Source organism: Anguilla anguilla, chromosome 10 (genome assembly GCF_013347855.1).
Source record: "Anguilla anguilla isolate fAngAng1 chromosome 10, fAngAng1.pri, whole genome shotgun sequence".
In the NCBI taxonomy this organism is placed as follows: Eukaryota; Metazoa; Chordata; class Actinopteri; order Anguilliformes; family Anguillidae; genus Anguilla; species Anguilla anguilla.
Genome location: NC_049210.1, coordinates 20,539,901 through 20,563,168, shown reverse-complemented (window position 1 = coordinate 20,563,168; position 23,268 = coordinate 20,539,901). Strand labels below are relative to the sequence as shown.

Here is a 23,268-nt window from a genome sequence, read left to right as displayed (position 1 = left end):
AGAAGGGTGCAGTAAAAGATTGCCATACAACTAAGAAAAGTAAGTGAAAATTCCAACTAACTGCAGCCTGCGCCTTGGAAAGAAAATACAAATTCTTGCAGCAATGCATTCAACTAAAACTAAACTAAAATATGTGGTGGGGGGGAGCAATTACTCTTTTAACCGCTGATCTTTTAACCTGTAAACACTTTAGATCCGAAGAAGGGAGGGACAAGAGAGACAGAGAGGGCAACAAAAGACACAGAGGAGTTTTCAAAAGGGAAAATAATCTTTGCTATTCTTTTAGCAGGAGAGATGAAGATTAGATGGAGAGTTGGGACATTTGAAAATGTGGAGTTTTGCTAATGCTCAGTGTGTCCCAGTGCCTGTGTGTGTGCCTGTGTGTGTGTGTGCGCACGCGCGCGTGTGGGAGGATCCAAACAGCTGATGTCATTGAGTCAAAAAGCCAGTGCTTTCAAAGGGGCCCATTGTTGGCAGAGTGCAGAGGGAGCGAGTTCCTGTGCTTCTTCGGCTAACGGAACGCAGAAAGGATGGGGGAGAGGGGAACAGCAGGCTTGGGATAGCCCCTCCAGCCCGCAGAACCCGCAGATCCGTGCATCCACCTGGCTTTCAGCGAAGAAATGCTTTCACAAGATCAGTTTCTTTCAAAACTGGAAGCCACAAAAAACTGGGACAAAATGGAGCCTTGTGGGTTAATGTGTTTCTAGTTTGTCTTGGTTGTGAGGAGCATTTTTCGTCTGAGCAATCGAAGAGGACTGGAAAGTGAGGGGTTTCGGGGGGGTGGGGGGTTGCATCACAAACTGCTTTTTTTGGGGGGGGGGGCATAAAATAGCTCCTCTCGAGTAATTGTTTTGTTTTACATTTGAGACTTTTTGGTAACCTGAAGGACTATATGCATCGATAAGTTTCCTGGAGGAAGAGAAAGGATAAAAAAAAGAACACAAAAGACCAAGGGAAAAAAAACTGATTAAAAGTGCGAGCGGGTGGGGGAAAAAAGCAAATGAAAATGTTGGAGATCTGCCTGAAATTAGTGGGGTGTAAATCTAAGAAGGGCCTCTCGTCGTCCTCCAGCTGCTACTTGGAAGGTAAGGATCGGGTGGCGCCGGTGGAAAAGTTGGGGAGGGGTGTGTGGGTGGGTGGGTGAGACTGGGGGGCAGAGAGGAAAGGGAGAAGCGAAGGCCGAGAGCTCCCCGCTTTCCTTGCGAATCCTGGGGAGGCGCAGGGAAGCCACGCAGGCAGGCAGACAGGCAGAGGAGCGCCTGGAATGGAAAGATTTAGCCGCTCCAGCGCAAAGCCTCTGCTCTCCCACATGCCCAGGCCCCAAGGGGTGGGGGGTGGGGTGGGGTGGGGTGGGGGATCGGGAGGCCAGACACACGGCCTGGCGGCAGAAGAAAGAGAGGGGGGGATACAGGAGAATCTCGGGTCCTGTGCCGTCGTGTCCTTTCTCTCCCTTTCTGTGTCTTTTCAGCTTGTTCAGTCGATCTCGTCCTAACGGGTTCTGTTTGCAAAGTCTCCTTTGTTTTTGCAAACGTTATTTTCTATAACCGTTCATTTCTGTAAGTTTGTAGGCGGAGGGAGAGGAGGAGTGAGGAATCTTGAAGCCCTGATCACGTAATAGGTGTCACATGTTTGTATTTATCTCCAGTTGTCTGTTGTGATAAACACTTCAGGAAGGGACAACGCGTTCGTTTCTAAAACGATGACAGTTCCCGATGTTCCATTAGATTATTATTATCATTGCTAAATTTTACATTTAAGTATATATATATATATATATATATATATATATATGAAATTTAATTTAAATTAGGAACTTGTGGGCCTCTGCTGCCTCTTGAGAATACCATAGAGTTTCAATTTAGTAAGAGGCATAAATATGGCACATTTTTATTGTTAAGTCAATAAACAGTGATAAATAAAAAGAGGATGAAATGCTAACGATTGTTAAAAACATGTGGGCTGTGTTCTTGTTCTTTCTTTCTTTCTTTCATTTTGAAATTTAGCATAAGGGATAATTAAAAAAAATCTTTTGAGATGTTACATTGTTTTGAAGGGGGTCCAGTAATGGGTACAGACATAAAAGCAACAACGCAGCATGCTCAGACCACCAAGTCATTTTGAAGTCTATTTCCCAGGGGGCCAGCAGAATTCTGGACCTGTTGTAGTGACTTGATGGTGCAAAGCTGAATATTGGCCAGCAAGGTGTTACAATGACATAGACCAGAGATTATGAGGGCCTATACAACAGAGCTGGGCAATGAGGGCCGTATCTGTTTCTGGTTTCCATGCCTATTTCTGGCCTTTATTGCTTAATTAGCCCTAGCATCTGACATTTTAGCTACATTTCTTGATAAGCACATTAATGACAGCCGAAGACTGCTTGTTTCCCTTTATGAAACGTTTTACCATGATCCATGACTGAATCAGTGTTGGTATGTGCAGCCGATTAGTTCATTTAACCGGGGTAACTGGTTGAAACAAAAATGTGCATACGCACCAGCCCTCCAGGGCCAGCATTACTCATCCATGCTACACAAGTAGCTGTGTAGTATCTCGGTTGAGGAAAGGGCAGATCCTCCTGATGTTGTGACGGGAGAGGCAGCAGGACTGGGTGGTTCTGCAATCTGTCCTGAGAAGCTCAGCTGGTCATCCAGCATCTCACCAAAGTTTTTAGTAGGAAGGAGACAGACGGGTGGTGGGGACATCCAGGCTGCTGGGTCAGTCAGGCACGCAGAGATATATGCCTGAACTTTCTGTGTGAGAAATGAAAGAGATTTGAGTGTCTTCAGTATAGCAATTATTAGATATGACACACCTTCAGCAGAGACAACTCAATCAATTGATTTAGTGTACAAGGAGCCAAGGAAAGGACCCAGCACTGAGTCCTGTGAAACAGCCTTAAAGTGGGGACTGTGGGAGGAGACAGATCGCCTCCAGGCCACCTGGTATGATTAGTCAGTAAGATATGAGGAAAATCACACAAGAGACAAGATGCCCAACTCCACAGGGGGTGAAAAAGGAATCAAGTGGTCGATGGTGACAAAAACAGCAGACAAGTCAAGATACGATGCGAACAGAGCTGGGTGACTTATCTCTTGTTTTGAGAAGAGACGTTGTTAATGTAATGAGAGCAGTCTCAGTGAAGTAGGAAGATTTCAAACCTGATTGGTTGGATGTTATTCTGCAAGAGACGGGAAGACAGTTGGTTGCACACTGAAACAGGTCAGTAATTGTGTACATCTGCTAGACTTAGAGAGGATTTTTTACGGAAAGGAGTGACTCCGGCCATCTGAACAGCAGTGGGGTCAGTGCACGTTGAAAGAGATCAGTTGAAAAGAGAGGAGATGAAAGAAATGTCCTCAGAAATGGATTGAAGGAGGGGAAGGGGTAGATTAGGGTCACAAAAATAGGTGATAGGGTGGTAGTATGAAGTTTAATAAGGTATTTGTTTCCCAGACTCAGCTTTGTGGCTTTTTTGAAATAATCAGAAAATGCTTTTTTTCCCATAATAGGAAGAATATACCCCAAAAAATGCAAGAATGACTTCAGACAAAGCAACTATAGTGGGTGTATTTGTCCTTGGTCATGCTATGGAGGGTCTTTACAATTGCATTAGAGGATCACATTTAATTGAATTCAATTCAGCAGCATATGAGATATGTTCTTTGGTTGACTGCACACAATAAGTTAAGTTTGAGTTTGGCTTTCTTTTCTGGATATTTATAAAATAGTATCAGTGCTGATGCAATGCAGAGTTTAATATGTCCCTTTTTCCAAAGGCTGTCATTCTTTTTAAATGAACTTCGGTCACATAACAGTATTCAGATGGCTTTGTTGTTGACATCAGGCGCACAGGTGTTGTCTAACTCATAGTTAAGAATCAAAACTGATATCTTGCCAATTTTCCAGACTTGGGAGAGTAAGAGAGCCTGCAGTCATTTACCTTTTGAGCTGCAATTTCTGGTGGAGAGAAGCATTAACAAACCCTGCTGATGTGATCTCGAAGCGCCATTTGATGCAAGGGCCCATTTTATTTGAGGGTAGTATGTTGGTCTGCCCAAGTCTCAGTAGTTTTGTGGATAAATCTGCAAGCGTGCTATAGGTGGTGCCTCTTCATGCTATTAACAGAATGTCATGGTTTTATGGGCTGGTATTCTGAAAGCTGAGCCCAGTATCTGCAATAGGGAGTTTTGTCTGTTAAAAGGATGAGGGCAGTAAATCGTTCACCAGTAGTTCCTTCTGTTCTTTGGGTGCTTTGACTGGTTCTCCATGCCTGTTTTTTTTTTTTTTTAAACCAAAGGGAGAACGGAACACGTGTGATCAGATAATCTTTTATTTTTCTCAGGTCTTGTGTGTCGTGATGAGGAATTGTTTCGTTGTTTTCCAGTTCAATCCTGATCTTAAATGATCTGCCAGTGATCTCATGGAGCAATGTTCAAATACTGCAGTAACAATCTCCTCTCCTGCTTGTGAGTGGTGTGTGACTGAATGCAGAACTGAGTGTGATGAACAATGAGCATTCCAGCGTGTAAACAGCTCATTTGGAATGTGTAAGCAAAGAAGTTTACCCCGGAAAACGGGCCTCTACTAAACAATTATGTAACTAGAGAGTTCAACAAACCTCTTCAGTGTCTGTTGGAGGAGACAAGAAGCACATGGCTAACCGTGAAGATGGACAGGAACCATGCAGTGAGACGAACTTGTGTCCTTAATTTGGAACACAGGGCGGATTGAGATCCTCTGCAAATTGTTATGTTCATGTTGAGTGCAAGTGAACGCAGATCTCTTCAAACTCAGTTACTTACATTATACAAAGTTTTCCTACATAAGGAGAGGGAAACTACCTCTTTATAGCTCAAACATTCTATGTTTGTTTATTTATTTCTGAGAAAAGTACACAGGAAGTGCTTCAGGTAGTCCAAAAATAAAACAATTACAGGTGATTGTAGAGACTGCATTTATATAGCGCTTTTATCCAAAGCGTTTTACAATTGATGCCTCTCATTCGCCAGAGCAGTTAGGGGTTAGGTGTCTTGCTCAAGGACACTTCGACATGCCCAGGGCGGGGTTTGAACCGGCAACCCTCCGACTGCCAGACAATCGGTCTTACCTCCTGAGCTATGTCGCCCCTTGGGGAAACAGGCTTAGACAAACATTTTTGTGCATAGAAATGTCCTTGTTTCAAATATATATAGTACAAGCCGAAAGTATTAGCCACCTGTGGTATAAAAAAAAATAAAAAGCTTAGGTAGGGAAGAATTCTGTTAATATGTGCACATTTATTGAATAAAAAATCAATTTCTACCTACAATAACACAAAAAGTGGAGGTTTACTTAAAAATAATCTTAGGTATGACCTTCTTCAAAATAGCCTCCTTTGGCTTTAATTGCAATTAAACAAATTATTGGAAGTCTATCAAATAATTATTTCAAATGAGGGGTGGGAGGGAGGTGAACGGGTAGTTAAAATAAATTAATTAAAATATTATCTACCATAAAGTTTTTTTTAAAACCACAGGTAGCCTAATACAGCTTAAATTCAAATGTATATGTTTTTGACCATAGACTGCTCATTTCAGGTTCCGCCACAGCAGAACTATTGAGTTCAAGTCAGAACTTTGACTAGGCCACTTTCTTTTCAGCCATGTAGACTTGTATTACAATTATGCTTCAGCTCCAGCTAACGGTCAGACAATCGGACATTGTCATGAAGCATTGTTCTTGAGAGCGAGTGTTGCGCCTCCTCTGCCTTTCCCAAAAGCAGTGGAAATGTATATCCTACATGAAATGCATGTTTAATTTTTTTTAAACACAACCCAAAATTTTCAAACACAAAGCTTTTTTTTTTTTTTTTATGAATAAGGTTCAGCATTTACCTCTTAAGGTTTTGATGGTGTTGAAATTCCGGCGTTAGATCCACATAGGCAAGAGGCTGGTGGGGCAGCGGCGAAAGGAGAGGAGAGGGCCTCATGATAGAATTTTGAAATGGGCTCCCATGGGCCATGGAACGCCTCTACTAGGCAGCACTGTGGGGCATAGCATTGCACTGGTCGTTAATGTATACACCACCATTAATGTATGTGTGTGTGTGTGTGTGCGCGCGCGTGTGTGTGTCTGCACGCATGGCATTGGCTACCAGATCTCACGGAATGGCTCATTTGATCTACAGGCAACAGCCGCTCACTTGTGACTGGCTACACATATAACGTATCTGCGTTGATGAAGGAGGAGCCTGTGCTCCTGCACTTTACATTGAAGAAATACCATTCGGCCCTCAGCCTTCAGAACCAAGAAACAGCATGTATGTCCCACCCCTCCTACTCTGCAGGAATGCAAATGCTGACCCGGTCCATGCATCAGATATAACACCACTATGGTTTTACCGTCACTGCGGGAGTATGGCCATGTGTGCAGTTACATCATTTTCTCTTGGCCAATGCCGTTTGCCTGTGTGTGTCAACTGACTGTGTGTCACCCAGTATCCCCTGCTTTCTGTTATGTCATTGTGGCCTGTAGGGCTTCTCATCCAAAATTGCAATTTCTAGTTGGGCACAAAGCGAGCTGAATTGAGACCGTGTATACTTTGGAGGCATATAATACACATTCAGGAGCTTTCTTCAAAGCAGATGTTGGGATTTTGCTTCAAGAAAAAATCTCATACAGTCTTGACACTTAGCAGAAGTGTCCAGAGTGAGCCAATCATGAATATGCACAAACATGGACAAGAATTGAGAAAAAGTAAAGTGGCAAAAGTGAATCACCATGAAGGAAGCGTTTTATGGGAATTCGTCCATGAAGCAAGGTACGATAGAAGCACATAAATTCAAATACAAAGCAAATTTACAAGGACAAATATTCATCTACTCCATAGAAGTGGTAGAGGACTGAAGTGGCAGTGGCTTTACTGTAAGAGAGACTGTAGGAAGATAAAATAGGTATGTACTGAAACAGACCATTTGAGGTAGTCCTGTAGAACAATGGCAGCATGTAGGATGAATCTCTGCAGGACATTGTGTTGCAGATGTTCTTGTTCAGGGTCACTTGCAAGGTTATCACAGCAAGGTGATCAATGCATTAAATAAATGTCAGATAAGTTCAAAAAGTTATGTTAATATGATTACAGTAATGCATCCATTGAGTTAACCAGCTGTGTTAATGGAGTGACTGTTCTAGGTGAAACATGATTCTGTCATTTGTTTCTAACAAGAAAACATGTGATTCACAAAACTGGAATGTGGAAAACACGCAATGTGAAACTTATATGCGGGATGCGCTTTCCATAAACACATTTTCACTAAAAGAATCTGAATTAGCGAGTTTCTCTGACAGCTGGAATACCTTCAACAAGGTCAAGATGCACTGATGTCAAAAAACGGGGTTATTTCTACATTGTATGGCACATTTTACCCTTCCATTCCAACCATTCCCTCAGAATCTTTCCACAGCGCCTGATGTTCCTCAGCACTTTCGGTTTGTTAACGTTTGCCACGTGTATCCTTTTATTTACAGAGGTTTTTCAGAGGCCCGGCTTTGAGGCCCGGAGTCTGACCGAGGCGGCGCGCTGGAACTCCAAAGAGAACCTGCTGACTGGGCCCGGCGAGAATGACCCCAACGTGTTTGTGGCATTGTACGATTTTGTGGCCAGCGGGGACAACACACTCAGCATAACTAAAGGTGAAAAAGGCTATCTGCCGCTGTGGCTATTCAAGGCCAACCTGGGGCTGGAGTTACTCATTTGTTTGAAGGCTTTTGTTCCAGCTGTGTAGGTCTGTTTGAGCTGTTAATCAGACTCTGATCAGGTCTGTATCTGACCTCTCTTTTCAGATTCATGTCCTTGTAGGTTTCTAGGAAGTGTACTTGTGCTGCTCTGAACAAACATTACAAACATTTCTGCTCCTCCAATGTATTGTAGGAGGACCACTATGTCCGGTTTCAAGTATAATAAGATAATTTACCTTAATTGCTCCATAAAAATCCTTGCTTTGCTGTATAGGGTCTATAGCTGTAAACAATGAGATATAGCCTACAATGCGAGAGTGTTTCAGTCCATGAGAACAATGGGGATTGTTCAGCAAATAAACATTATATTGTGATATCATATCCAACCCAGGAGAGAAGCTCAGAGTCCTGGGCTACAATCACAATGGCGAGTGGTGTGAGGCACGGACCAGGAATGGCCAAGGGTGGGTGCCTAGCAACTACATAACCCCCGTTAACAGCCTGGAGAAGCACAGCTGGTACCATGGGCCCGTGTCCCGCAACGCGGCTGAGTACCTTCTCAGCAGCGGCATCAACGGTAGCTTCCTGGTGCGGGAGAGTGAGAGCAGCCCAGGCCAGAGGTCCATCTCCCTGCGCTACGAGGGCCGAGTCTACCACTACCGCATCAACACTGCGTCTGATGGCAAGGTTAGTGCAGCACCTACCACTACCACACCAACACAGCTCCTACCACCACCACACCAACACTGCTCCTACCACCACCACACCAACACTGCTCCTACCACCACCACACCAACACTGTTCCTACCACTACCACACCAACACTGCTGCTACCACCACCACACCAACACTGTTCCTACCACTACCACTCCAACACAGCTCCTACCACCACCACACCAACACTGCTCCTACCACCACCACACCAACACTGCTCCTACCACTACCACACCAACACTGCTCCTACCACTACCACTCCAACACAGCTCCTACCACCTCCACACCAACACTGCTCCTACCACTACCACACCAACACTGCTCCTACCACCACCACACCAACACTGCTCCTACCACCACCACACCAACACTGTTCCTACCACTACCACACCAACACTGCTGCTACCACCACCACACCAACACTGTTCCTACCACTACCACTCCAACACAGCTCCTACCACCACCACACCAACACTGCTCCTACCACCACCACACCAACACTGCTCCTACCACTACCACACCAACACTGCTCCTACCACTACCACTCCAACACAGCTCCTATCACCTCCACACCAACACTGCTCCTACCACTACCACACCAACACTGCTCCTACCACTACCACACCAACACTGCTCCTCAGCTGGAGGACTGTAAAGGGGATAGCATACTTGCCTGCTCTCTCCTGAATTGATAGCGCAGCCAGACATTCCATATTGAGAGAAAGGCTTTTTTTCCCAGTATAAGCACACAGCAATTCCAGGTCTTCGGAGATTTCACAGCTTATTAAACGGCAGGCAGCCTGAGACCAGACACCGGCCTCTGGCTGAGGGGGCCTCCAATACCCCAGGGTCGCTGTGAATGTCCACATGCCCTTGTCAGCTCCGGATGAGACACTGATGGCGAGTCTCATAAAGTTCTGACCGCAGCGCGGACAGGGCTCCTCATGGTTGCAAGGTAGAGCAAATTGCTCACCGTCTGTTAATCACCAGTTCCTTTGAGAGACTCAGGTTCCCGCATGTCGTCATTGTGGCAGATTGCATTCCATGACACAGCGTGATGAGCTCAGATACAGTACGATGATGCCCCCCCCCTCTCCAAAATCTGACATCTGCTTTTCTATCCTCACCCTTCCCTTTCTTGACCTCCCGTGGAAACCTGGGAAAAGGAAATATTGAAAGCGGTGCATCCATAACGGGGCATCTTGGTCTGAGTACACTCCTCTTTCAACTCCCTCATACCCTCTCAAAGCATTGTGTAATGTTTTTAGATACCACCCCTCCCCCAATCCCCAAAATCTCATCCCCTTCCCCCCGACCAGCCTGCATGTAGACAGAATGATTAAACGTTCCATTATTTGGAATAGTCCAGATTCCTATGTTATTGCATAGGCTGCAGTGGTCTCTCTTTCTCTCTCTCTGGAGAGAGCAGGAGAGGGAGAGAGACTGGATGATCCCATGTCTGAGGAATGTGCACGCCATTGCAAGGGCCTTGAGTAGATTTTGAGAATGTGACCAGCTGTGAATTTCAATAGTCATCATGGAGTTGTCCCTGGGCATTCTACTTTCAGAATTACTTTCGCAATCAGCACAGACACATGACCAATTACACAACTAGGAACGAAATATGAGGTGGTGTTCAGTGGAAAACAAAGAAATGATGTTGTTATGGATAAGTGTGGAGGAAGTGAAACATGGATGCAAAAACAGCACCAAGGCCCATGACAGAGTAAAACAATATCCTGTTGGCACAAATTTACTCATATTTTACATCTTGCAACTTCTCCTTGGACCACAGATCAAGGACTACAATAAAGTGGCAGGGGCAGAACAGCTATCAAAAAGTACAAAGGAAAACACAGCATTGACAGCTAGCGTGAATTAATGGAGGCAGTAGTCACTTTACATCCTTCTCCTTATTGACAAAGAGGATCACCGAAAATGATGTGCATGTTTTCAGAAGCATGTGGTGAAACATCACCCACCCCGTAAATATGAGGTAAACAGGGCATCTGAGCGGCGCGTTTGGACTGGAAGGCTGTTTTCGTCCGATTAGTCTGCCTCCTAAGCCATGGAAATTTGGCGTTCTGCTGCCAAGTGCCATTCAATGCTCGCGTACGGCGTCTCGTGCGAAATCTCAAATTTTATTGCAGCTGACATTTCGGCCCAAGACCTTCATCTGGGATACAGTTTAAAAAAATATTTCCAAGCTTTAACACGGAAAGGCCAAACACTGCTTGTCAGGTTTTTTTTTTTTTTTTTTTTTTTTTTACAAATTCTGTCAATGTGGAATGAACTGTGTGTTATTATGGCACGGATTTCACAGGCAAATAGAGATAAAACCCGCAGACTACTCCGCCGTACCGGGCCGTTCCTGGCATATCATGACAACGTTTTCACACATCAACATCAATCTGTGAAAGAAGAGACAGTACACCAACCGAGACTCTCTGAATTTCACTCAAGAATGTAAGAAAAACAGAAGGCACTTTTTTTTAAATGTGTATTGCTGTAAACAAATGTTTTTGCATTACAATGTTTAAACATTAGAGCAGAGTGCTCATGGATATTTTAATTTATTAGTGCATTTTCTAATGTACTATACTGAGTCCAATGTGTCAACAATCTCAGCTGCAATTAACTGAATGGAACAATTGCTTGACACATGACTCTATTGAATCCTTGGTACTGGATATGTAAATACTTGGGAAATGACCAAGCCCAAAATTTTATCTGGACTCTAACCATTTCATGTGGCCATTTAGTCATGGTGCTGTTTCAGACCTTTATCTTTTCATCTTTTTCCTTTCTTTTTTGTTGGTCCACTCTAGGTCTGTTTAGTTTTACCCTACTTAGTTTTGTGGGGGTTTTTGTCAGTAAGCAGTTAGCTTATTGTAACCTGCAGTTAGAATGAAGAGCAAAGGCTGAGTCTGGTTTTTGTTTGGTCAGCTTGTATAATACGGACAGGGCAAGGCGCTTTATTAGGATCGCACACCTGTAAAAGAGTAGATTACCTGCTGAAAGGAATGCATAATTTAGACAGATTCCTGGGATTCCTACTCACAGACTGAGAGGCGCACATTCTCAGTCTCTGCCATAGGGAGCGTATCAAACGCCTGACCATCTGGCTCAGGGTCAGGTGCCTGAGCCTTTGTGATGTCAACAACCGCACTTTGAATCAAGTAAAGGCACTTAACAGGCACTTGGAACTGATTGCTGAAAGTTATAAAGCATTTTTTACCTTCAAAGGTACCAGCTGTTACCAGTTACTGTGTAATGTGTGTGTGTGTGTGTGTGTTTATCTGTGTGCCTTTCCCCTTTAATACTAGACTTTCAAAGCATTTTCCCTCACCATGACCACAGCATGCCGAAACAATACTGTCACCAAAAATGTCTTCCTGTCTGTCCACCCCTCCCACCCCTCCATCCCCCATACAGCTGTACGTTTCCTCCGACAGCCGCTTCAACACATTAGCCGAGCTGGTGCACCACCATTCCACAGTGTCGGACGGCCTTATCACCACTCTGCACTACCCAGCGCCCAAGCGCAACAAACCCACCATCTACGGTGTCTCGCCCAGCTACGACAAGTGGGAGATGGAGCGCACCGACATCACCATGAAGCACAAGCTGGGGGGCGGCCAATATGGCGAGGTTTACGAAGGCACGTGGAAGAAATACAACCTCACCGTGGCCGTCAAGACCCTGAAGGTACAGAGAAAGCTGGGCACATAAATCCTTAAAGTCACCATTGTAACCCTCAAGTGCGATACTTCAACTATTTAAATTTGACTGACTTTCTGAACTTGCTTGATCAAGGCCAGGATTCAATTAACATTTTTACTTTTCCTAACAGTAACTAATTCTATTTCATTTAGTTATTTGAAAAAAATATGTCTTAACTCTAATTTGGGAATCAAAAGTTAAATGTATAGGGTTAAATGTATAATGAGTCAAGGCCTCAATCTCCAGTTGTTTTAATGGATAATGGATAGAATTTGCCATGGTGAAAAGGGGTTCTGCAAGTAGACATGCCAGGCATCCCGCTGTGTGCAATGAACTTTGTACAGGCAGTCATTTTGCTTCTTGAAATCCGAGTATAGCGAGCCATATTCGGCAGAGAGCAGTCTTATCAGCTCAGCAGAACCTTAGCTGCTTCCCCCCCACTGGGTATACACAGTTCTGGGTGTCATGTGGCTTTGATTTTCAGCCCTTTGTGGAGTGAAAGATGTGAGTCATTGCAAACCGAGAAAGTTACAAATTCCAGATATCTTTGAGAAATTGAGCACATTCAGAGTACATTCAGGCATTTTACAGTTTGGCCTGTGCAGTCTATAATGGAATAACTTGTACAGAGAGCTCTGTCTCCATCTGCTGTTGCTTAACATTACCTGCAATTCCAGGCTAACTCTTCATGTCCTCAGTGAAAACACATTTGGCCTTACGACCAGCTGCATCTCCTGGCAGTGGGTATCCACCATAGACATGCATATTTAACTGAACATAAAAACACGCCTTCAGCTATCCTAAGCTTGTGAAGTCCCTTAAGTAAGCCTGTACTGTGCATGTTGCGGGAAAAACATTGGAGCTTCCATTAAAGTGAATGGGGAATATCAAACTTTTGATGGCAAAATAAAATGTCCGCTGATGGTATACACATTTTAATAAATATTTTTTCCAAGACGTCTCGACGACAACAACTATTGTTTCAGAAACTGCTGTAGACAATGAAATTTATTTTCACAGAAAATGGACTGATGAGGTTTTCTTTGATTGCTAGGTCACCTTGGTTTTCCACATTGAATTCAATGGGTAGCAAGCGCTTTTTCCCTCAAACATGTGCAGTAGAGGCTGTAAACGGACGTTTTTTTTGCTGTAGCCAACGTGCTACCTATGTGAATTCTGCCAATTCCAGCTGGTTAAACACCGTACCTTTACTCTCCCATGCAGGAGGACACAATGGAGCTGGAGGAGTTCCTGAAGGAGGCAGCCGTCATGAAGGAAATAAAGCACCCAAACCTGGTTCAACTGCTGGGTAAGCCTCACTATTTCCTTCACCAGTACTGACCAGTACTGACAGTTCCATTTGATTCCCGCACAAGCTCCAGTACTGCCAGTGTCTATTTGTTCACTGAAAGGCTCCAGTACTGACAGTGTCTGTGAGTCAGTGGCAGTAATTGTACATATTGCAGTGCTGTGCAGTTGTTGTTGTATGGTGACTGTTGTCTGTGTCTGTTCACTCAGTTTTAGTGGTGGATCCTTTCTTTTTGAACAAAGCTTGTTGATGAACAAAAATCTGCCTCATCTCCATTAAATGATTTTTTTATTTGGTTCTTCTCATTCTATCTACTCACAACTGCTAAGGTTGGCTTTCTGCGGAAAATTTATGATCTGAACATTTGTTCTTCTTTTACTGGATGAAATACTAACCAAAAGTACAGAAAAACTCCGTGATCAAATCCATGAATCTTTATTGTGTGTCTGAATCAAATGACACCAGTCCTTTGAAAGGAACTGAAATGGCCGCCAATAGTGTTGGCATAGCACATTGATTTTCCCTTTGTTTTCCATTCCCAGGCGTGTGTACTAGGGAGCCTCCCTTTTACATCATCACGGAGTTCATGACTCATGGGAACTTGCTGGACTACCTGCGCGACTGTAATCGTGAGGAGGTTAATGCCGTGGTGCTGCTCTACATGGCTACACAGATCTCTTCTGCCATGGAATACCTGGAGAGAAAGAACTTTATACACAGGTGAGCCCACCTGCACACATCTGGCCAACCTGAGCTAACCTGTGCATATCCGCATTTCAGCCATACATCTAACTAGCTCATTGATAGTTTCCTTAAACAGTCATCTGGTGTGACTGCTGTTTAATTGTGGGCCATTATCTTTGTAGTTCACTCACTCAATTTGACAGCTTGTTTAGCTTAGCTTAGCACTTTTTATGGGAGATTCTGCCTTACAATGAAATTTCATCTGTTCCATGTGTCAAGCCCACCCCTTGCCCCCTGTTTTTGACAATGATGCCCCCCCACAGGGACTTGGCAGCTCGGAACTGCCTGGTCGGGGAGAACCACCTTGTGAAGGTTGCAGACTTCGGGCTGAGCCGTCTAATGACAGGAGACACTTACACGGCCCACGCCGGCGCCAAATTCCCCATCAAGTGGACTGCCCCTGAGAGCCTAGCCTATAACAAGTTCTCCATCAAGTCTGATGTGTGGGGTGAGTTGGGCGCTGCCTGAGAGAGTATATCACTGTAAAAGGAGGGATTTAGTGTGACCAGGCAGTCTTACATGCAAAGTTTGCTCTAGTAGCTTTACTTTGCTACTGTAGCTTATTTATGAGAGTTATCAAACCTGCCAAGCAAGCCAATCCCAAAATTCATACAATTGATTAGTGTGGGTCAGGACTGACTGCTGGGTCAAATACACACCATGAACTTTCCACATATCTTGACAAAAAAGAAAAGAAGCATTGCATTTCTCATGTGAGCTGAGTTCTCTCTAACTGAATCTTTGGCTTGAAGACCAAATGGGAAACTCTGATCTTACATGATCTACTCAGGCCTGTAGTGACTGCCATCATGATCAGTCTTAGCACAGCAATTGGAGTGACTCCTCCTCTCTGTCTCAAACATGCAGCCTTTGGGGTCCTGCTGTGGGAGATCGCCACCTATGGGATGTCTCCGTACCCAGGCATCGACCTATCACAGGTGTACGACCTCCTGGAGAAGGAGTACCGCATGGACCGTCCAGAGGGCTGCCCAGAGGAGGTTTACGAGCTCATGAGGGACTGTGAGTCCTTCCCCTCCGTGTGTGCTCTCACCATACTTCCACTACACTTTCTGTACATTACACTCTTTACTCATTTATCTGTTGTGATTCAAATAGGCACTGGCTGCCTGTTATGGCTCGCATCAAATTTAAAACATTGGTCCTAGCATACCAGGCAGTCAAGAGATCAGCCCCAGCATACCTCCACAAGATCTTCAAACCCTACATGCCAGCCAGACCCCTCCTTTCCGCTACCTCAGGACGCCTGGCACCTCCCCCTCTTCGCACCTGCACTTCCTGAACACGTCTCCTGTCTGTTCTGGCCCCACGATGGTGGAATGACCTCCCTGTGGAGGTCAGAACAGCTGATACACTGACCCACTTCAAGCAACAACTGAAGACTCACCTCTTCAGGCTGCACCTCTCCCCATCCCTCCCTACCTCCCTGTAATCTATAAATTGACTGTAAGCTTAGGGTTATAACTAGATAGCTGTTTCGTAGGTGACTTAGTTAATGCACTCGTCTTAACTAGTGCTTGTATTTTTGCATGGACTGCGTTCTTGCTGTTCTTGTTTGTGTTAGTGTTAATCAGTTTAACCTACAGGGTCCAAGATGAACTATGCGGTTGTTCCCTGCACTTGGAACGGTACTTCTCTCTAGGGTTCTCGACACACTTGTTCCTGGTTATGGTTATACACTTTGTTGTACGTCGCTCTGGATAAGAGCGTCTGCCAAATGCCTGTAATGTAATGTAATGTGAAATAGCTTACATTTTACATATTGAATCATGAGCTTACACCATGAATCCTCAGCTGAGAAATCCTGTTTTGTTGTTTCCTCTTCCTCTTCAGTTTCATATTGATAAATATTGTTTTCTCATTTTTTGACTGCATTTGTTTTGTCTCGCTGTGCTGCAGAAAAGGGGTCTGTTGTATGTGAATGTTAAGCTTAGTGAGCTGCCTCTGAACTGTGGTCTCGGGCTGTTTTGCACTTGATAAAGGAGACTTTTTCCTTAACACAGGCTGGAAATGGACTCCTGCAGAGCGACCGTCCTTCGCTGAAATCCACCAGGAATTTGAAACCATGTTCCAAGAATCCAGCATCTCTGATGGTGAGTTCTCTCTCTCTCTTTCTCTTTCTTCCATTACTCTTCTCTATCTGTCATATCCTCCCCCCATTTTCTCCCACATACCCTTATTTGCCACTGCTCAACCTTGTGCAACTTACCCAGCTGGACCTGTAAGTCATTCTGAATAATAACGAAATAAGTGATTACAAATGTTTGTATTGCAATAATTGCCTTATTATTGTTATCATTATAATTGTTATTATTATTATTACCCTGCAGAAGTGGAGAAGGAGCTGGGGAGGAGGGGCATTGAGCTGGATTTGACCTCCATACTGCAGGCCCCTCAGCTGCCCACCAAAACCAGGACACTGCGCAGGAATGGGGACAGCAGGGAAGGGGACAGTCCAGGTGAGCCGCGCATTACATCACAGTGACGTTCCTCCTCACAGCGTTGCTTTCCAGCCAGGGTTCCCAGTGATTCACAGTTCCTATCACAGACCCCTTATGTGTTCCAGTGAGTACAAAGGCTTGAAAAAGGTGTTGTGTGAGTAAATACAGTTGGACAAATTACATTGCACAGGACTGGATTTCTAGCAAAACAAACAAACCCCAAACCCTAGTGTTAGTCCATAGTGTTAGGATAATCCAACACCTGACATAATATCAAGAGCTATAATCTACGAGCTCTTGATAGTTTGTAAGGTATTAGATTATCATTTCTCCACCCTAGCTCCCTAGTAGTGGAACAAACTCCCTGTTCCTCTATGAAACACTCAGTCATTGCCCATCTTCCGCCATGGTCTGAAGACACATCTCTTCAGTGTGTACCTGGGCTAACACTCACTACTCTGCAGGGCACTCCCAATCTAGGATCACTCTTATCATTTGCCTTCTAATTTGTTCCTGTAGCAATTTCACGCTTGTACCTCCATCCAGAACTTATATTGCACTTTGTTATCTTGATGTTCATTATCATGCCTCCTAGTTTAACTTACCATAACCTTCTGACCTACTGTAGCCTAATACTTACTGTGTGAACTGGATTTATTGTGTTCATGGCTATGAATAACTGGTACATAATGAGTATTGTACCTTAACGAACCTGTGTTTTGTAGTTGTTCCAGTGACTTTTGGTATGCACTTATTGTACGTCACTGTATAAAAGCATCTGTCAAATAAATGTAATTTAATGTAGCTTTCATTAAGACCAATGAATGTAAGATTACACCAGTGTGAAGTATGACTACTGTAATTTATGCAACCTTTCTGTAGTATTTTTGGTTGAGTGCACACAAGACGAGGTTGAGCACTGTGGTAGGATGATAGGATGCTCACAGGGTGGCGTCTGCTTTGCATGGTTCTCAGATGCGGGGGAGCTTGAGGGGGCCACATCCCCCTCGATGCTTAGGAGAGAGAGGCCATTCCCAGACAGCAGCCTGAACGAGGATGGCCGTCCACTGCTCCGGGACCGGGACCGCTCCAGGACCGGCCTCTTCAACCTCATCAAGAAGAAAAAGAAGCCTGCCCCAGCCCCACCCAAACGCAGCAGCTCTGTCCGGGAGGCAGACACACGCGGGGACCGCAAGGGACCAGTGGAGGGCTGTGGATCGGGGGATCCTAAGGATGACCTCGGCTCAGAGCCTGTCAAGTTACCAGGCACCAATAACAACACTGCAGGTGTCAATGGAACACCCACCTGCCCTGGACCGCCGGGGGGGCTCAATTCACATGGCAGAAAAAAGGCTGCCCCTGCGGCATCCGGCATTGGAGTGGCCCCCAGCTCATTGGGAGAGGAGGACAACTCCAAACGCATCCTCCCCTCATCTTCCACCACCGTTGTGACCACCGGGTCCCAGCGTACTGACTGGAAGTCGATGACGTTGCCACGTGACCCGGTCTTGTGCCACTTAGACCCTGGAATCTCTGGGGGCAGGCGTGACAAGCCCACATTTCCTCGCAAGAGGACCATCGAGCTGCGGTCGGAGTGTCCTAGCTCGGGCACCATCGCCCTGCCAATTCGGCCACCCAAAAAAACGGAGGACGGGGCGGATGAGTCCAGCCCCAGCTCCTCACACCTAACCCCCAAACCAGGTCATCATCCACAGGCTGAGCCACTCAAATCGAGCATGGTCCTGGGGCTGGTGGCAGCCAAAGAGGATAGCCGCACCCGTCGGTCCAAGCATGCCCTCGAGCACCTGGTGCCCAGGGACAAGGGGAAGGCCCAGGGCCAGAAGTCGGCTCTGCCGCCATCGTCCACAGCCAAATCTGGAAAGACTTTCCGAAACCCCAGCCATGACCTTCCACTTGACACTAAGTCCAAAACCCTCCCCATGTCCTCTGACCTTCACCGGGCCAGTGGGGCCTCGACAGAACGGGCAAAGACCCCTCAACATTCGGAGGGGCCTAAGAGACTGAATGTCATGAACTCAACCAAGCCACAGGTGTCGAAGAACTCACCAGCTTGCCAGACTTTTTTGCAGTCCCAGACAGGTTCTCAGTCTGGCCCCCCAAGTGGTGATCAGCCCGCCACCCCAGCCTTTGCACCCCTAATTACCACCCGTAGCTCCCTAAGGAAGACCTGGCAGCTCCCAGAGAGGCACAGCAGCTCCGCTGTCACACGGGAAATGGTGTTGGAGGGTACCAAGCAACTTCGAGCTGCAGTCGACAGGAACTCTGGCCAGACTGGCAGCTACGCCGCAGTGCTGGAGGCAGGCAAGGACCTGTCCAAGTTTTGCGCAGGCTATGTGGAGTCCATTCGGCAGATGAGAAACAAGTTTGCTTTTCGGGAGGTCATCAGCAAGCTGGACAGCAGCTTGCGTGAGCTGCAGACCTGCCCCACGGCCAGCGGGGGCAGCGCTGCACAGCAGGACTTCACCAAGTTGCTTTCTTCTGCCAAAGAGATCAGCGATATTGTGCAGAGGTAGCACAGGAACCTACAAGGCCTGTTCCTTACATGGTGGGAGGGATGCCACTAAAGGGAGGAATCTCTGCCAGACCTTGGGAATGGAGGAGACGTACATTGAGAAAAGTGCCTTTCAGTGAACTGCCAGACCTCTTCTCGGCAGAAGTACTGGGCACAATATCCAAAGAATTTTTTATTGTACAGTATGTTCATTTTTTCCTTTTTTTTTGTAACTTCACATTCCTAATACAAATGCAACTCTACTAGCCTGTATGGGGTGGTGGGTAGGAAGCAAGGGCCCAATTCTGCATCACTTGAATTGTGTTTTTCAGTATAGGTCCATTTTGTTTTGTGTTTTTAATGTTATTTGATAAAATTTGTATCAATGTTTTTTTAACTGGTATTCAAAACAAAGTAGCTTAATTAAGCTTTAGAGAAATCACTGTGCCAATAATGCAAACCTCATATACTGACTGTTCTTGTTCGGTGAATACCAGTTGGCCCTTACATTATGATGCTACAGGTCTCAATATGGTAATTTGTATTTTTTTTTTTTTTTGATGATGAGGTGTGGAGTCATGAGAAAAGCATGTTGCCAGTCCTAGCAATGTTTTGATTGAGAATAATCTAACTGAGACACAGAAAACTATTCTCAAACTGACCAGGACAGGGACTCATAGCCCATGGTGCAATGTTTAATTTCCTTTTAACAAAAATAATTCAATCAGTATTGTTACTAAGGTTCAGCAGTATCCAGATTTCTATTTATATGTACTGTCATTAAAAAAATATTTGGGTACACAGAATACCATTTTCAAAATATCAATTAATTAATTAATTATATATCGGTGGCTGGGCTAGGTATGAACATCCCCTCTTTATTTTACCACTTGGTGGCACTGATTAGAATGGCACATGTTGAGTCATTTCTCAATCAATTTAACATTTCTACAATTTCACAGAATAGAATTAGGCCATGTTTACTTTAAGGGTCCCATAGGCTATCTTGTCACTGTCAAAAGCAGAAAAGCTCACAGGATGATGTTCTAGGGCACACCAAGATTCCAAACTGGCCTCCCCCCTCACCCTCCAGAAATACAAACGTACATGGAAGAGCATCAGTCCCCCCACTAGTTGTCTCTCCATTCAGTTTAGAATTTTGAATCCCCTCTCCAAAATGATTACCTGGCTACACCACAGCTCAAAGCAATAGCATATATTGAAAGCTTTCCTATCCCTGTTCCAGTTTTACCCACTGGTCAAACCAGTCACAGTACAATCTAAAACAGGAAGGTTGCATGAATAGCTGTAACAAAACTGTAGCAATATTCAACAAACTAATGATGCATGTTTTCTCACCCAATAATATAGCAAATGAAAATTGCTGGCATATGAAGATGCATGTAGTTCTATAAAGGGTTCATAATTCATTGATTTCAGAGTCTATGTTATTGTAAACATCTCAAAAGAAGGTTTGCTCTTGGAGTGGTGCTAAATAAACAGTTTGACACTACAGTGGGGTGACCTTTATGAAAGTTCATGTTGCACAGTATGGCAAGCACTAGCTACTTGAACTGCAGTGATTTTGTCTGTCAGGCAATCAACATTGGGTTTTAGATAAATTGTGGCCATTGATAAGCTTATTTATTTCTACCCGATAGCTTAATGGGGAGATCCGCCCACAAATATGTTGTCTGTTTTACATTCTCTCCCCCTCAGTGGCAAACCAAAAAAAAAGATGTTTAAGGAATGTGTATTAATGCATACGCTCTAAAAAATGGTGCTCAAATGGTTTGAAGGGTAATGAAATCAGTATTTTTAGTCTTACATACCCCATTACATGGTATTACTGGATATTGACTCAACCCGAATTCTCGCCAGCAGCTAGCATATTAATGATCCTCTGTTTAACTCATCATAGTTCGTTTTTCTGCTGCAGGTACATTACAGGATGGCTGTTATCTTTACAAGGGCTCTCTCGTTTAGAAACATTTTGCATATTTACTGGGGAGGAAAGTTATGGCTATCACAGCCTTTCTGTCTGTCTCTGAATAGGATAATTCAAAAGGTTACAGATGGGTTTGGATGTAACTGTGAAACCATGGCTTAAAGAAGATTTCATTTTATTTTAGTGTTACTACAATGGTGCTAATGCTAATGGTGGCAGAGCTACCATTGACTTCCCTTTATCAAATATGCCCAGGACTGTTGTGATGTTGTGAGGCAGTGCAATTAAGATGAGAACACCAACACACTATACAGTGATAGAATATGCAATTATCCAAAAAAAAAAAGGGTTGAATGAGCTACATGTATGCATGATTGCCTCAGAAGCCATTAACACTGTGAAAATGAAGCCTGTAATCTGAACGATGAAGACTGACTATCCAGTCACAAAACTGTGTAGGACTACAGGACTACTCGTCAAAGGACTATTTAAGTAGCTTTTAGTAAATCACGTGCTATCTTTGCGTAATTAAATTAGGACCACCACTTTCAGCAGGGAGATTGGAGAAGAACCGGGAGACTGCATTATTCTCAAACCATGATGTTTGGACAGAAATATATACACATATTTTTTATTTTTCCTGTTCATAATGTGGTTTCAAAATCATGAGTATTGGATAACCTTGCCAGCTGAATTCTGGACTGGAAAAGCAGAACATAGTATGAACTATATAAGGAAAAGTATGAAATACATTATTTACAAGATTACCTGAAATGCCACTTTTTTGTGTTTTGCTTTTTTCTTTTTTCGGCTTTACAAGAGCATTGCCTTGTGATTGCTGTGATTTTTGCTGTATATGGTGGCCACTTCTAGTCTAATTTGCTTTGGGTTTGGTTCTTCCTCTCAAATGTAGATACTATACTTTTTAGATATGCAGTTATTTCACGGAAGTATGTCCCTTAAGGTGCAATTCTTATTTGATGCAAATACAAAGCTTTTATGTTACTTGAACCAAATCGGTACGTGTTTGTTTTGTTTTTTTTGATTTGGTTGTTGGATTTTTTTAATTCACTTATCTATGTAAATTTTAAAGCACTGTTGTTTTTTAGATACTTTGTCTAGTCATTCACAGACTGTCATACAATAAAATTGTTATTAGTAACAGTTTCCACTTGCACAGTATTTACACTTCTTTTTTACAAAAAAAAAAAAACCATGACACCTGATTCATTTATTAAAACACAAAAGGGAGTCCTTAATGGCATGTTCTCTGCAAATATTAGTGCAAAGTCATGACAAACAGGTTTATGTGTCTGCAGTTTGTATTTGTAGACATAAACATCCACTAAACAAGTTCAGCTGGGATACATCAATGTGGCCAATGCAGCAACATTTCATATTACTGAATGTGGTGTGGTGGATTGTCAACACAGTAGCTCGTGTTTAGTAGACAGTGTTCATTATGCATATATTTGTGGACAACTGGAGTCTCTGCGGCCCAGACCATACTACCTAGTAGTATGCTCTTCCCAGAAATCATGCAAGGTAGCTCTGGAACCTATTAACTGTAGAGTACAGCTGTAGCAGACACAAAAGGATGCGCTTTTTATTGGCTTTGTGTGAACATTTATTTAATAATAAATCTCCTTACCCCCAAATTCTACAGATTTAAGGCAAAAAAGTGCAGAATGTTTCAATATTCTCTCAAGAACAAGGAGTGCAATCCCTGGTTTATCAGAATTTTTAAGCTTTATGGGGCATTTGATTTTTTACCAAATCTGAAGCTGAATCCCCCTTTACGCCTGTAGTCGCTGAGTTCTTCTGCCAGATTCTCCAAATTGCCGGACCTTTTGTCAGTGTGAATGGCGGTTGGTGACTTGCCAGCAAAATCACTGACTGACTTCAAGAACTTGTAGTTTCCCTCAGCCGTACAAAACGCATGTCTAGCACTGTCTTTACAGCTGTCTTGGAGTGCAACCATTATAGATTTGGTGTAATCCAATTTCTTCTTGAGAAAAACTCCCAGAGGATTCAACCAAACTGTGGGTCGTGACTCCTGGGTGTGTGGGATGTCTTGCGCAGTGTGTTTCAGTTCCGTTCGCTCCAAGAGGGCAGTTTCTACCAAGCTGCCCACATCCAG

The 23,268-nt window shown here is 44.2% G+C and overlaps 1 protein-coding gene across 1 annotated transcript; it reads left to right on the top strand.

The window, feature by feature from the left end:
• The first annotated feature begins 821 nt into the window (after positions 1-821).
• On the top strand, positions 822-22,295 carry LOC118206601 (tyrosine-protein kinase ABL1-like). The gene is made up of 11 exons (XM_035379458.1): positions 822-1,085; positions 7,510-7,674; positions 8,111-8,406; positions 11,869-12,141; positions 13,381-13,465; positions 14,008-14,185; positions 14,473-14,657; positions 15,077-15,229; positions 16,231-16,320; positions 16,558-16,686; positions 17,644-22,295. The coding sequence occupies exons 1-11, from the start codon at positions 1,001-1,003 to the stop codon at positions 19,200-19,202; spliced, it is 3,198 nt and encodes a 1,065-aa protein (XP_035235349.1). The 5' UTR covers positions 822-1,000; the 3' UTR covers positions 19,203-22,295.
• The last annotated feature ends 973 nt before the right edge of the window (positions 22,296-23,268 follow it).

Bases quoted from the DNA above. Each gene is read 5' to 3' on its own strand.
- LOC118206601 (XM_035379458.1), top strand. From the start codon at position 1,001: ATGAAAATGTTGGAGATCTGCCTGAAATTAGTGGGGTGTAAATCTAAG. The intron at 1,086-7,509 runs GTAAGGATCGGG...TTTTATTTACAG, and splicing joins CTCCAGCTGCTACTTGGAAG to AGGTTTTTCAGAGGCCCGGC. The intron at 14,186-14,472 runs GTGAGCCCACCT...GCCCCCCCACAG, and splicing joins AGAAAGAACTTTATACACAG to GGACTTGGCAGCTCGGAACT.